At 38.1% G+C, this 13,835-nt stretch overlaps 2 protein-coding genes and 1 pseudogene across 2 annotated transcripts; 2 read left to right on the top strand and 1 right to left on the bottom strand.

Moving 5' to 3' along the window:
- Window positions 1-4,991: 4,991 nt before the first annotated feature.
- On the bottom strand, window positions 4,992-6,531 carry LOC131873683 (probable aspartic proteinase GIP2). The gene has a single exon (XM_059216856.1). It carries the CDS (start codon window positions 5,976-5,978, stop codon window positions 5,142-5,144), a length of 837 nt encoding a protein of 278 aa, XP_059072839.1. The 5' UTR covers window positions 5,979-6,531; the 3' UTR covers window positions 4,992-5,141.
- An 871-nt stretch (window positions 6,532-7,402) lies between these two features.
- LOC131070733 (probable aspartic proteinase GIP2) lies at window positions 7,403-8,797 on the top strand (annotated as a pseudogene).
- A 1,231-nt stretch (window positions 8,798-10,028) lies between these two features.
- On the top strand, window positions 10,029-11,642 carry LOC131070746 (EP1-like glycoprotein 2). The gene has a single exon (XM_058006369.1). The coding sequence runs from the start codon at window positions 10,062-10,064 to the stop codon at window positions 11,514-11,516; it is 1,455 nt and encodes a 484-aa protein (XP_057862352.1). The 5' UTR covers window positions 10,029-10,061; the 3' UTR covers window positions 11,517-11,642.
- The last annotated feature ends 2,193 nt before the right edge of the window (window positions 11,643-13,835 follow it).

The raw sequence follows: 13,835 nt of genomic DNA, 5'->3' as shown, positions 1-13,835 counted from the left end.
AGCTATCAAAGGTCAAGTTATTCCGGATCAGTTGGCCGATGCGCCTCTCATAAGCGATCATCCTCTCATTTCCAATTTTCCAGATGAAGAGATATTCATGATTACAACAACACAACCCTGGACACTATACTTCGATGGTTCGTACACTAGGCATGGCTCGGGGGCAGGCATTCTGTTTATCACACCTCAAGGTGATAGCATCCCGAAGTCTTACAGGCTCACATTTCCATGCACTAACAACATAGCAGAGTATAAGGCCTTGATCAAAGGACTCAGGCTAGCCGTACAATGGAAATTACAAGAACTACAAGTATATGACGACTCCCAACTGGTCATTCGACAAGCAACAAATGAATATCAGACCAAGGATGATAAACTCATGCCATATAAGCAAATGGTGGACAAACTAAAGACATCATTTACACTATCACTTTTGAGCAGATACCAAGAGATCAGAATCGAGCTGCTGACGCTATGGCTACCATCGCATCTCTCCTAGATCTTCCACAGAATTCAACACGCTATGAGTTCTTGGTAGAACAGCTTTGGATTCCCGCTTATGATATCCCCGAATCCGAAATGATATGTTGCCTTGTCAGTTCTGAATCCCCATGGTACGGTGAGTTCTACACCTATCTCCGCGATCACACCCTTCCTCCCAACCAATCAAATAACCAACGTAAAACCTTCATTCGCCAAACTGCTCGATATACCATTATTGCTGAAACCCTATACCGACGCGGTCTTGATGGTACTCTCCTTCGATGTCTGGAACAAGGTGAGATAACAAAGGCTTTGGAAGAAGTCCATGAAGGAATTTGCGGGACTCACTCAAGTGGTCTGTCACTAGCCAAGAAACTCCTGTGCAATGGATACTATTGGCCATCTATGGAAAAGGATTCCTACTACTTTGTCAGAAAATGCAAGAAATGTCAAGTTCATGGCGACCTGATACATGCACCAGCCCAGGAACTACAACCAATCACAACACCATGGCCTTTTTGTCAATGGGGCCTTGACCTTGTGGGTAAGATTCACCCATCTTCATCTAACGGCCATAAATTCATTATTACCGCCACCAAATATTTCACAAAGTGGATCGAAGCTGTTCCACTTACCCAAGTCACCGGCAAGCAAATCGCCTCATTCATCCTCAACTACATCATCTGTCGATATGGTGTGCCCATGTCCATCATCACAGATAACGGTCTTCCTTTCAAAAATCAGGATGTCTATGAACTTTGTGAGAAATTTCATATCCAACACCGCTTTTCCACTCCCTATTACCCACAAGGCAATGGTTAGGCCGAAGCATCCAATAAAAACCTATTGAGGATCCTAAAGAAGACAGTCAATGATGTCGGTCGTGATTGGCATGTTCAACTGAATCTAGCACTATGGGCATATCGAACTAGCATTCGGACCCCTATAGGTGCAACTCCTTATTCATTGGTCTATGGTGCCGAAGCTATCTTACCTATTGAGGTGGAGATACCATCACTACGGGTTTCCTTGCATAATCTAATAGATGATGAAGCCTAGAGAGTATCTCATCTTCAGGACTTAGAGTTACTAGATGAGAAGCGACAAGCTGCATACAACCATCTCAAAGCCTATCAGCAGCGCATGAGCAGAAGCTACAATCACCGAGTTAGACCTCGTACATTTGAGGTAGGTGATCTTGTTCTATTAGAGAATCCTCGCAACCAACCAAACAGAGAACATCAGGGCAAGTTTGAATCAAACTAGCTGGGCCCATATGTTATCACTGTTGTATTCGAGTCTGGGGCATATCAGTTGGCTACATCAGAAGGAGAACCACTTGCAGATCCAATCAATAGCATGCACCTCAAATGGTTTTATACCTAAGCTGAACAAAGCATCAGGCTCCCCTGCATACCAGAAAATACCAAAAACATTCAGAAAAATGTCCTGAAGAAATACAAAAACATTCAAAAAGTAAAGAAAAATCATGCATCCAAATGGTGAACAACCACTCCGGTGGCACCTTGGGTAAGTACGATGGTGAAAACCCGGCAAACAGGCGCCACTCATAAAGACAATGGCTCTAGTATCTTTCAGGCTTGTTGCGATCACTTCATACATACATCCATCCATCCATCAACCATGGCTTGTTCTAAATCTACAAATCCAAGAAAGTACTGCATGCATCCTATATCCCGCTTTTTTATAGTCATGTCTAAAAACTGGGGGCAATGCCTTTAACCTATTGATGGAAGTGGATTCTACATTATCTTGTGATTCATTAAAGTTCTTCATTTAAAACTATCTCACAAAATCCAAAAAACATTCAAAACAATTCAAAATCCAAAAACATTCAAAACAATCACCAAAATATCAAAAACATTGGAAATCAAATCAACAAAATCTAAAAACATCAGAAAACATCAAAAATCAATCAAAAACATGGCAACACATTGTACATACTCATCCGCGCAGATACCAAACAAACATTGTGATATACTTCACAAAATGACCACTTATCAATCGACCACACAATCAACATCAACACTCAAAACTGTCTTCAACAAGGATGCATCCTTCCTTACCAAAACAAAGAAAAGATGACATTTTCTTTGACAAGAAAATTCTATTTACGCTATCAAATACTTGGTTGATTTATGGGCTAGTTATTTATATCAGGTTCCTACAGCATTGTTTGTGTATCTTCGGTGCATTATTCCGATGAAGTTTTGGGGCATGTACTAATGGTGTCTACGTGGGAAGTTCACCAAGCTACGTGATCTTATGCCAAATGCAGTCATAGATCATTACGGCTTGCTGACTACAGTGTATACCTCGACCATATGAGCATGAACCATTACCAAGGATCCTTATTCTTTATTCTTTATGTATATACTATTTGTTTGCAGGAACATTGCTCTTCCTTTGGTTCCTACCCCCCTCATCCAATTTGGATAAAAGTTTTTATCTCTTAGTACGGTATGCACTTGTCTTAGGATATGATCAGCCTAAGAGCAAGGAGGACGATCCAAGTCATGCACATGTATTTAAATTTGGAAGAAATTAGAAGAATATGAAATTAAATGAAATTAGAATTTGGGGATTTGGAAATGGAAGAATTAATTAATTAATTAATTGATTTAAAGAAACTATTTAATTATTTACGAGTTTATTTTTTCTGGATTCGATTGTGTGTATTTTTTTTCCATCAACGTTTCGAATCACACTCCGTGATTCATCATCAGGATTAAAAGAATTCCAAAGACATGAAATTCATGTCTTTGGAATTCTTTTAATCCTGATGATGAATCACGGAGTGTGATTCGAAACGTTCATGTCTTTGGAATTCTTTTAATCCTGATGATGAATCATGGAGTGTGATTCGAAATGTTGATGGAAAAAAAATACACACAATTGAATCCAGAAAAAATAAACTCGTATACAATATGGATTGTGGAAATCTCATATCTTTAATATTTAATTATTCTAGAAATGGACTTTAATTAAATAATAAATATTATTTAATTTAAAGGATTAAATCATAATTAATTAAATAATTAATATTTAGAAAAGGGTCATGATTAGATGATTAGAGATAGAAATTAAGAATAAAATTATTTAAATAATAAAGATTATTTAAATTGGGTAATTAATCAGAATAATTAATTAAATAATAAATATTTAATTAATATTAAAAAAATGAATAAATGATTACATGATGATAGAATAGGAAATAGAATAATTAGTAAGATGATAAGGAAATATGAAACTAGAAGAATAAGATTAATTAACTTAATTAAAGAATTAAAGAATTATTTAATCAATTAGAGGAATAATTAGTACATGATCAATGAGACATTTTTAGGTGTCTACAGCTATTAGCATTTGAAATCTCATGACCAAGTAATTGTTTATCTTGATTTTAATTTTCTTTATGTTTGATCATGAATATTAAACACTTACAAAAAGAAGAAGAAAACATAAAAAACTTTTATTGTGTCAGTTTGTGCCATTTTCATCTCTAGAATCTAGAAATATTTAGTTCTATGGAAAGTGGTTGCAACTTGCTCACCAGTCATTGACTTGCTTAGGTTTCAATTGATTTCTATTACTTTCTTGATTGTTTACAAAGATCTAGATCTAGATCTATAAGCCTAACTTGTTGATAAATATACATATATGTCCCTATATTTCACATTAATTTTGTATTTTATATAAAAATAATTTAACTTGTTCCACATTCAAAAGTTCAAGTAGCTTCATGGATTTGACATTATTTGCTTACACAAATGGGTTCATCCCATATAATATGTGTTTTAGATTTTGTATTGTACTCCAATCTGCCTAAAATAGTAAAATATTAGTTGGGAAGAGTAAACAAAAAACCATTCAACACGTTTTACTTGGCTTTTTCCAATATAAATGGAATTTTATTTCAATTGGAATTATAATTTTAGATTTATAGCAATGTTCAACATAAATTTATAGATTAAATTTTAACATATCATAATATATTTTATATATGTATCTAGACAACAATAAAATGTAATAAATATCTAATATGAATGAAATTTCAATCTTTATTTCATTTAAAATTATTATTTTAGTTTCATAGACATGTTCCTCACAAATCTAGAGATTAAGTTTTTAACTTGAATGGTGAAAATCACGTATCTTATGTTTTGACAATTAGAATTTATTTAGACTCTAGCAAATTCCTCTCACAGTTCTTATTATTTCTTCCATTTTAATTGTTGCTTACAATAAACAAAATGATAATCATAAAATTAAAAATGATAAATGAGAGATGGGACCCTTCTATGAACACTTCAATACTCATGATAATCATAAAGATTTCAAATACCAAATTGAAATGTATTATCATTTAAAATGCACATTAAAAATTTTCAAAAAACTAATAGATTGAAAGCTGGGAAATGACTATGTAACTCCTAAGATGCATCAATACATAAATTACCCTAATTCACTATAACTTATATTTAGTGCATTCCTAGCTGTTTCCTGAAAACTGCATGATGGAGGAGACCCTCCTGCGTCGCAAGACATGACTCTGTGCTAACTGAGACAACAAAGCACGCAGACGCATTTATTTATCAAAAGGAACAGAATAATATGTTCTGTAAACCAGATAGGTTTCAAGCGGTGGAAGTGAAGTTGAAGTTGGAGCACGTGGTCTGCACGCCGAGCAAGGTGGAGGAGAATCCAAGGCGAGAAGTGGCCAAATCAAACTGTAGGAGATTATCTTGCATCTGATGCCCTCCAATTCTTATCGTGGTAGAGACAATCTCGTCGTCCACTCCAACGAATCCAAGACACAAAACTCCCTCGCTCACACGCACCATGGAATTCGCTCCCATGATTCTCCAGATCGTCTTACTGTTGTGCAAAACAAGGTCGATGGGTGGTACAGCCGGGCCAACTCTGGTGGACAAAACGGTCGTAGCGTCGAAGCACGCGTCGAATGGTTTCACAGTGGCCGCCCGGGAGATGTTAATCGCCTCTGCTTCTTTCACAAAAGCGTCACGGATCACTGTATACACAGATCTCGCAATAGTTGTGTAAGAAACCGCGCTGGTCACTTCCGTGCCGCCGAAGCCCTGGCTGTTGATCTTTAATTTGGTGGAATTGATGGCGACTTTCTTTTCACTTACCCGGATGGCTGTAACAGAAATAAAATACCGGCCTGGGAAAACGTCAGGGGCTTTGAGCAGAGGAGTGTAAGTGAGGCGCTGAGAAACATCTATTCCGGGAAGAAAGACGTAGGGCACCTTGCCAAACAAGACGACACCCGGTTGAGCGGCTGCCGGGAGACACATGGCGAATTTGCGAGGGAAAGTGAAGGCGGCGGACAACTGAGAGGGCAGAGCAATGCGAGTGCTGCCGAGTCCTGCCATACCCACGACTCCTCGAGCAAGTGCAAAGAGAAGATTGGCATCTCCACAGGAGAAGGTGAAATGGGGCACTGTGACCATCCGGCCTGGGTTTTTGCCGTCGGTGGAAGAGAGGGCCAACACATCTTGCCCCACCTGACCGCTTATTCCAAATAATGTGACGGAGTTGGAAACTGTTACGCCGCATGTGTTATTGTTGCATCCGATTCCACGAGGCCGAAATAGGCAATCGACACACCCGCCCCCTGCTGCCGATCAAACGGCTGAGTGACAGCGAGTACGTCGGAAGGTGGAGGAATTGTAGGAGCCCCCTCCGCATTGCACCCAAACCTGATCTCCGCCAATATCTACCACCAAACGTTTCTTCTGCAGTGGCGTCGCTTGCTCGATTTCAGTAATATATTGCAGAGTTTCGGAGTCTTGAGTGACTTTCAGCATAAGACCACTTGGCCGGGTAAATGCTGTTGCTCCGTCTGAGAATGAAGCACAGATTAAAGCCAACAACACAAGGACGGAAGCTGACCGAGAAGACATGCTGGCAAGTGATGAGAAGAACAAATGGGTATGAATGTGAGGCAACATAGAGCAGGCATGGTATAAATAGGGTATTCTAGGTACCATCGTATTCCCCTTCAGGTTCCGCGTCGAGCTTTCATTAATTTAATTTAAATTCTCTTTCTCGCCATGCTTTTTTAAAGCAAATCCAGGTATTTCATATGAGCTCTGCATCTCCATTTCAGACATCGGATCTTTTAATTTATATTCTCTTTCTCGCCATGCTTTTTCTAGCCAATCGATCGACTAACGAATTTAATTTGTTCCACTTGCAAAAGTTAAAGTGGCTTCATGGATTTTGCATTATTTGCTTACACAATTATATATGTGACACAAAACCATTACATTTAGCATCGTATTGTCCTCCAGCTCCGTCGTCGAGCTTTCTTTTATTTATTTTATCTCTCTTGTTTCGCATAAGCACACTACAATTCCCACGTTTGTGACGTCAGACCATCATTGGTGCTTCCTGTTGAGCCTCGCTTAAGCTTCTCCCTCCCTTCTTCCCGCCCTAAAACCTAGGAAAAAGGGGAAAAACTGATCTTTATAATGACAGTCACTCTGAGCTAAATCATTTTTTTTTAGTGAGTTTCTTAGAAAATTCTAGATCTGTATAGCAAAGCACGGGGGGAAGAAATCATAACTGCGTGGGCCAGTGTGAATGACCTTTCCTACGCGCAGAAGGCTATTGGCATAAACTCCCAACATTTTTTATTATTGTCGTTTCTTCTTTGTCCAAACGCGTTAAGTGTCCTCTGTCGGTGGTTCCCGGATGACTCCCAGTCAATTCAAAATAGCGAATGAAGTAGGTGATAGTGATCGTCATCCTTAACTTTTTCTTGAATTGGAGCTTAGAATATATCCACTTGCTCCATGTGATTAATCTTGTGCCATTGTTTTGTTCTTTTAAATATATTACTACCCACTTCAGCAGAAGGAGAACACTGTATATTAAGGACTGGCCTCGCATCTTTTGACATAGGAATGCGCCTGCTTCTGTAAACGAGATCGTCCATTCATCATGGCCCCTCTTTACCTCCTCCTCTTCTTCTTACTATTTTCAGCCTTTTCAACAGCAGATCGGATAACCACTGTGGTTGTTCCGCTCTCAAAAGATTCTGCAACTCTCCAATATATAGTGGAAGTCCAGCAAGGAACTCCCTTCAATAAGAAGAGATTGGTGGTCGATCTGTCTGGAGACTTTCTGTGGCTTCACTGCAAGTCCTCAGCCTACAAATCGTCCACCTACCTTCCCATCCCCTGTCACACTCCTCTCTGCACTGCCTCTGGATCCGTCACATTCGGCTGTGGGGACTGCTCCAACGTGCCGCCAGGAACAAAATCATGCAGAAACAACACTTGCCTCGAGCAAGCAACGAATGGAGTGACGGGGACTCAGATATTTAACGCAGAGCTCTCCCAAGACGTAGTTGCGCTGTCTCCCAGCGATGGAAAGAGGGCGTTCCCTGCTTCCAAAGTAATCGTTGCACAATTCGCTTTCGCCTGCGCTCCATCCACTTTACTGTGCGGCCTGGCAAAGGGGGCGGTGGGAATGGCGGGCTTGAATTGGGCACCGCTGGCTCTGCCGTTTCAGCTCAACGTGGCCCTCGAATTAGAAAGGAAATTCGGACTCTGCCTGCCGGCTGGCAACTCTTCCGGTGCCGTCTTCTTTGGCGCCCCGCCTTATCTCCCATCCATTAAGCTCAACTACACCTTCCTCCTCATTCCCAAGTACCCCAGAGAATATTACCTTAATGTTAATAGCATTCAGGTAAACGGAAAGAGATTGCCAATGATCCAGAGCACCTGAAGTTGAATTTGCAGGGCAGCGGCGGAACTATGCTGAGCACAGTGGTGGCATACACACAGGCTGCGACGCCCATCTACACTGCCATCCATGACGCGTTCATTAAAGAAGCAGAGGTCATGGGCATCACACGCGTGGAGTCCGCAAAGCCTTTTGATGCCTGCTTCGATGCCACTACCGTAGGCTCCACTAAAACTGGACCCGCTGTGCCTGTCATTGATCTCGTTCTGGATAACGAGTATGTGTTTTGGAGGATTCATGGGGCCAATTCTGTAGTTAAGGTGAAGGAGGGGGTGATGTGTCTGGCATTTATAGACGCAGGGGAATTCCCTGTCGCATCGATGGTTGTGGGAAGTCATCAGTTGCAGGACAATCTGCTGCAGTTTGACTTGATCGAGTCGAAGCTATATTTCAGCTCTTCCTTGCTGGCCTCCAACACTACATGCTCCAATTTCAATTTTAATTAAGATTCACATGCTGATTTGGGAGCGCCATGTCGCTCATGTTATCCAAATAAACTAATCAAAAACTTAATTTGTCTTTATCAATGGCATTACTTAGTTATGCTTCAAATTCCAACATTTAAATTTAAATTTAAATAAATATTAAAATGAAATTAACATATAAAAAATTCTTTTTTAAAGATTTTGTTCACAAATTTGTTTTTCACTATTCGATATGGAGTACAAAAACCATCCCAGCCTCATCCCTTTTTGATGTTATAGGCTTGTGCTCAAGCAAGACTTGATCCCTAATAGGCTCATTAAGAACCTTTCAACTTTACTAATAGACTAAAGACCTATTGACAAATGAACAAGAAGTTAAGTCAATGCATGCAAAAAGAAGGCTTCATTTGTTGGAATTAGATGGTGGAGATGATTTTCAGTTTTAGGGAGATCAACTCTTTTAGCAAGTTTATTTCTTATGGAGGCAAGTAATTCTAATTTATTTTTCTTGGCTTTCCATGTACCTTCTTTGCAAGATATCACCTATAATTATAATTATGAGTTGTGTTTATTGTCATATATTCAACCATACATTAATTGCATGTATTCTAATTATATTAATTTTTGTCATACATTCATCCCACTATATTGTATTAAATTTGACTCTTAAAATTTTTAAAAATTAATTTTGAATTTGTGAAATCCTGCACATTTCATTCTCACCAAGAACCTAATACACATTTCAAGTGATTATTGATGTATAATGATATTTAAAGTTATTCATACATAAATATTAATTGACATAATCATTTAATAATCACTCGCAGCAAAAGAACATTCTTTACCAGGAACACTTTAAGTGAAGCACTAAAAATAATTTAGTTGTAATAAAATTCCCATCCTAGAAATTTGCATCCTTACCCCTCAAATGTCGGATGTAATAAAATATCTATTGGTCACTTACCACTGCCTAGGTTTGATTTATTTGATAGAGATTAATTTATAATGAGGTGTATAGTTTTGATTTGACTAGCCTCTAGATTAAGCTAGGGAATGTCAACTTTCCTTTAGAAAAGGATATCAACGTAACGTAGTGACTATCCAGAGCATTAGAGTCAATGGAAGACAGCGATTTAGCGCAGAAAATAATCAACCGTTGTCACGCGTTTTAAAAATCTGTGGGACGTTCAAGTAAGGAACCGCACCATGCCAGCCTACGCATGGCTGTCTGCAAATAAATTGAACGGTCAATAACTTGCGCCAGTAACAACCTATTCCTAAATACCAATACCCAGCACCTATAAATTGCGCTTCTGCTCTCCTTTACTTCCATCTACACTTGCTTGGCCATATTCGATGATCATATCGACTATGACGAAGCAGTTGAGATATGCCGTGATAGTCTTAACGTTGGTGGTGGCGGCATCAGATAGAGGTGCAGCGTTGTTCATATGGCCTCCGGGTCACGTGCTTTCCAACACGGCAGCCTTACCCCAACGCTCTGCTTTAGAGGGAAACTTCAGAATCGCAGTGGACAAATCGGGTAACCATATTACCAGTCCCAACGGCGACTGTGCTCTCGGCTTTCTGGATCACAACAACTCCGGTAAGTTCACTCTCTCCATCATTTTCAATCCCTCCTTTGCATCGCCTTCATCGCCCAAAGGCACAGAAATCTGGAGCGCCAACAGAAACAATCCGGTGGGGGAAAACAGCACGGTAGTGCGTAATGCGCAGGGCCATTTGGCTCTCCTCGACTCTTACGGCACCACAGTTTGGTCCTCCGACGGCGGCGCAGTTTGGTCGATGGATTTAGGGGAGACGGGAAATTGGGTGCTCTACAATACCACCGACTCAGATCTGGCGAAGGAGAGTAAAACAGTGTGGTCCAGCTGGCAGCATCCCACCAATACGCTCATGATGGGGCAGATATTCAGAACCGGGCAGAAGCTGGTGAGCAATGCCTCTCCTACCAATACTTCCGAGGGTCGTTTCTCTTTGGTGGCCGAGAAAGGAGGCGTAGTGCTTTCTTCTTCTCCCCACTCCTTGCCTTACTGGGCCTGGCCATTCCCTGGTCTCTCCTTCCAATACATAAAGAATCCTTGCACTTCCGGGTCGGGGTCGTTCATGGTGCAGATAGTATATGCTGGAGATCTGATTTTTATGGGCAATATAGGTGATGCCAAAGTGGGGGAAAGATCTAATAATAGTAGTACTGGTTCGTCTTGTTTCCCCACGGCTGATTCAGACACTCTGCCCTTTCACACATTCCAAGGAGAATCGCGAATGCGTTTTTTGAGATTAGATTCGGACGGCAACCTGCGAGCGTATATGGCAAAACCCATCAGAGGAATAATGGGATCAAATCCTCAGGAATGGGCGGCGGACTACGAGCTGTTCCCGTCGTGCTTCAACTGTAGCCTACCTTCTGTTTGCGGGCCGTATGGTGTTTGCTCCAACGGGCAGTGCAGTTGCCCGGCCGCCATGTTTACCATGCGAGAGCCGTTTCAGCCTGATGCTGGTTGCTCCCCTCAGCATCCGCTCAACTTGGCTTGCGCAGGAACGAAAGGGCAGCAGATGGTGGAAGTGAAGGGCCTTGATTATTATCCCAACAATTTCCTCGCTTCCAATGCTTCAACGACCTCCACGGCCCAGCAATGCAAAGATTTGTGCATCTCTAAATGTTCTTGTGTTGCGTCGTTCTTTCGTTCTGATTCGAGTACATGTCTTATGACATTTGACAATGTGGACAGTTTGCAATTCGTTACAGTTGATCGCAGGGCGTCGTACACAGCTTTCCTCAAAGTCTAGATGTCTTGAAGAACGGCTTCCGCATTCGTTGTAGATTTCTGCTATCATGATTGGCACGCTCTATGTCGTGTTTGATTTTTTTGGTTTTTTCTTCTATAAATAAAACAGAAATCATTTTGTCTGTCACTTTCTCTTCTCAGACAAAATAAACTAGGTGGATCACATATGTTTTTTTTAAAGAAAATTCAATGGAGCATATGTACCTTTCTATAACAGGTCAGTGAAAAAGTATAGCAGTGTCTTGCTAAGCTATATAGTGTACCTAGAGAAATCAGAATTAAAGTATATCAAAGATGGCTAAACATTTGTTGAAATTATCTTTAAAAAAAATAAAGCAATTAGATCTCATATAATTTTAAAGCAAATGCAATAAGAGGATATATACCTTTTTTGGAAATGTAACAGCTCAATGACAAGGTGCAACAGCTCCTCGCTAAACTGTAATCTATACAGAGAAATCAAAGAAAGCTATAAAAGAATTAAGATGAACAATTTTTAATTTAATAGACAATTTTAAAAACAAATGCTAAATCAATAATCACTGAATAAAGGAATATCCAGTTTTCATTATAGCTGAAAAGTATGTAAACAGGAAAAAAGGGTTTAAATTCATTAATAAATACCAACCTACATTCAATAGAAAGATAGTATTAGTGTATACTGGTTCCGAGATAAATTAGTTGTGGAACCTCATAACATTTGTTGAAACTCATTGAAAAACGTGCGAAACTATAGAGAAAAAGTTGGAAAAAAGCAAAATAAAGCAAGATTTAAGTCGGGATGAAATTAGGTTAAATTCGTTCTGGGCGTTTTTTTCAATGAATCACAGCTTTTTGTGCAAAAAAATCAGAAATGAGAACATGCTAAAAATAAATAGAAAAAGCTTTCCCCAAATCACCCCATAAAATCATACGAATAGAAAAGAAGGGAAGTAAGCCTATTAATAGTCATCACAATTATTTAGGGCAACATAAGATTCAATAAAATTAATCTCCTTAAATCATGGTTATGATGCTTTATATTTACTCCAATTTTAAAAAAATTATAATAGATAATATATATTATATAGTATTGTAATTTTTAATATTGATATATATATATATGACATTTCAAATTGTTAATAAATCATAAAAAATTATAATAGACAATATATATTATATAGTATTATAATTTTTAATAATGATATATATCATTTTATAATGTTTGTGATAAAAATAAAAATTTATTTAGAATGTCTTGAAAAGGTAAAATATAATTGTTTCTAATTTTATAATATTTTAATATAAATTTTTCAAAATAGTATGTATTTTCTTATATAAATTTAGAAATTTAGTCAATTTATTTTTATAAATATTTTTAATAAGATTATCTTAAATATCAATTTAGAAACTTGTTGAATTAATTGTTTCTAATTTTTAAAATATTTTCATATGATTTTTTAAAAAATAGATTTCATTTTAATTAAAAGAATATTTTTGAGTATGAATTTAGAAACTTAGTTAGTAAATTTAAGTTTTTTACACATATTATTAATTTAACATTATTTTCTAAATTTTTACATTTCTTTTATCCATATTTTCTTTTCAAAAAACAAATAAATTTATGTTTGTAATTGTACTATTGTTTGTTAAGTTTGAGAGAAAATAATATATTGAATATTCTATTTGAAAAATCTGAATTTAAGTTCTTTTATATATCAATAATTGTACTTTTATTTGTTTACACTATATACACTTTAACAATTAATTTCTTTTACAATTAATATTCTTTTTAAAACGTCAAATAAAAGACATTGCAATGACTAGATCTGGCTTAAAAAGCAAAGTCACTATTTGCTCAAATAGTGGGAAATGGGAAACGAAAATGTTCAAACAAAACTGAAGAAGTAAACAAACTAAAAAAAGAACAAAAGTTTAGTGCTCATAATGATTACATTTACCAGAAGATGGTGTTGCTGTAAAACCTTTCAACTCATACAAAGATGCATTTATGCAATTCATAGCTTCTGGGTGGTGATCTAGGATGACTGCAGCTAGAATGACAAAGAGGAGGGAATGAATGCAAACATCTCGATAAAATGAATACAGATGAGAATTTAAATGGAGGATAAGACTTCTATTACTGATTGAACCTTCCTCATGAATTGTTGTGCTTCATAAAAATTTCAGTCCGCATGGGGAGGAAAATACTACTTTTTTTCTTTTTATGGGACTAGGAAAACGCATTGCCTTCCACACATATCAGTTCTAAAATAGTGACCGATGCTTCCAGAAGTGCATTAACGTCTCTTCAGTAAATGTGGCTTGCAATTTGCACAAT

This window comes from Cryptomeria japonica, chromosome 2, assembly GCF_030272615.1.
Source record: "Cryptomeria japonica chromosome 2, Sugi_1.0, whole genome shotgun sequence".
NCBI classification, from domain to species: Eukaryota; Viridiplantae; Streptophyta; class Pinopsida; order Cupressales; family Cupressaceae; genus Cryptomeria; species Cryptomeria japonica.
Note: the sequence above shows the minus strand (reverse complement) of the source record. Positions and strands in the feature narration are given on the sequence as shown.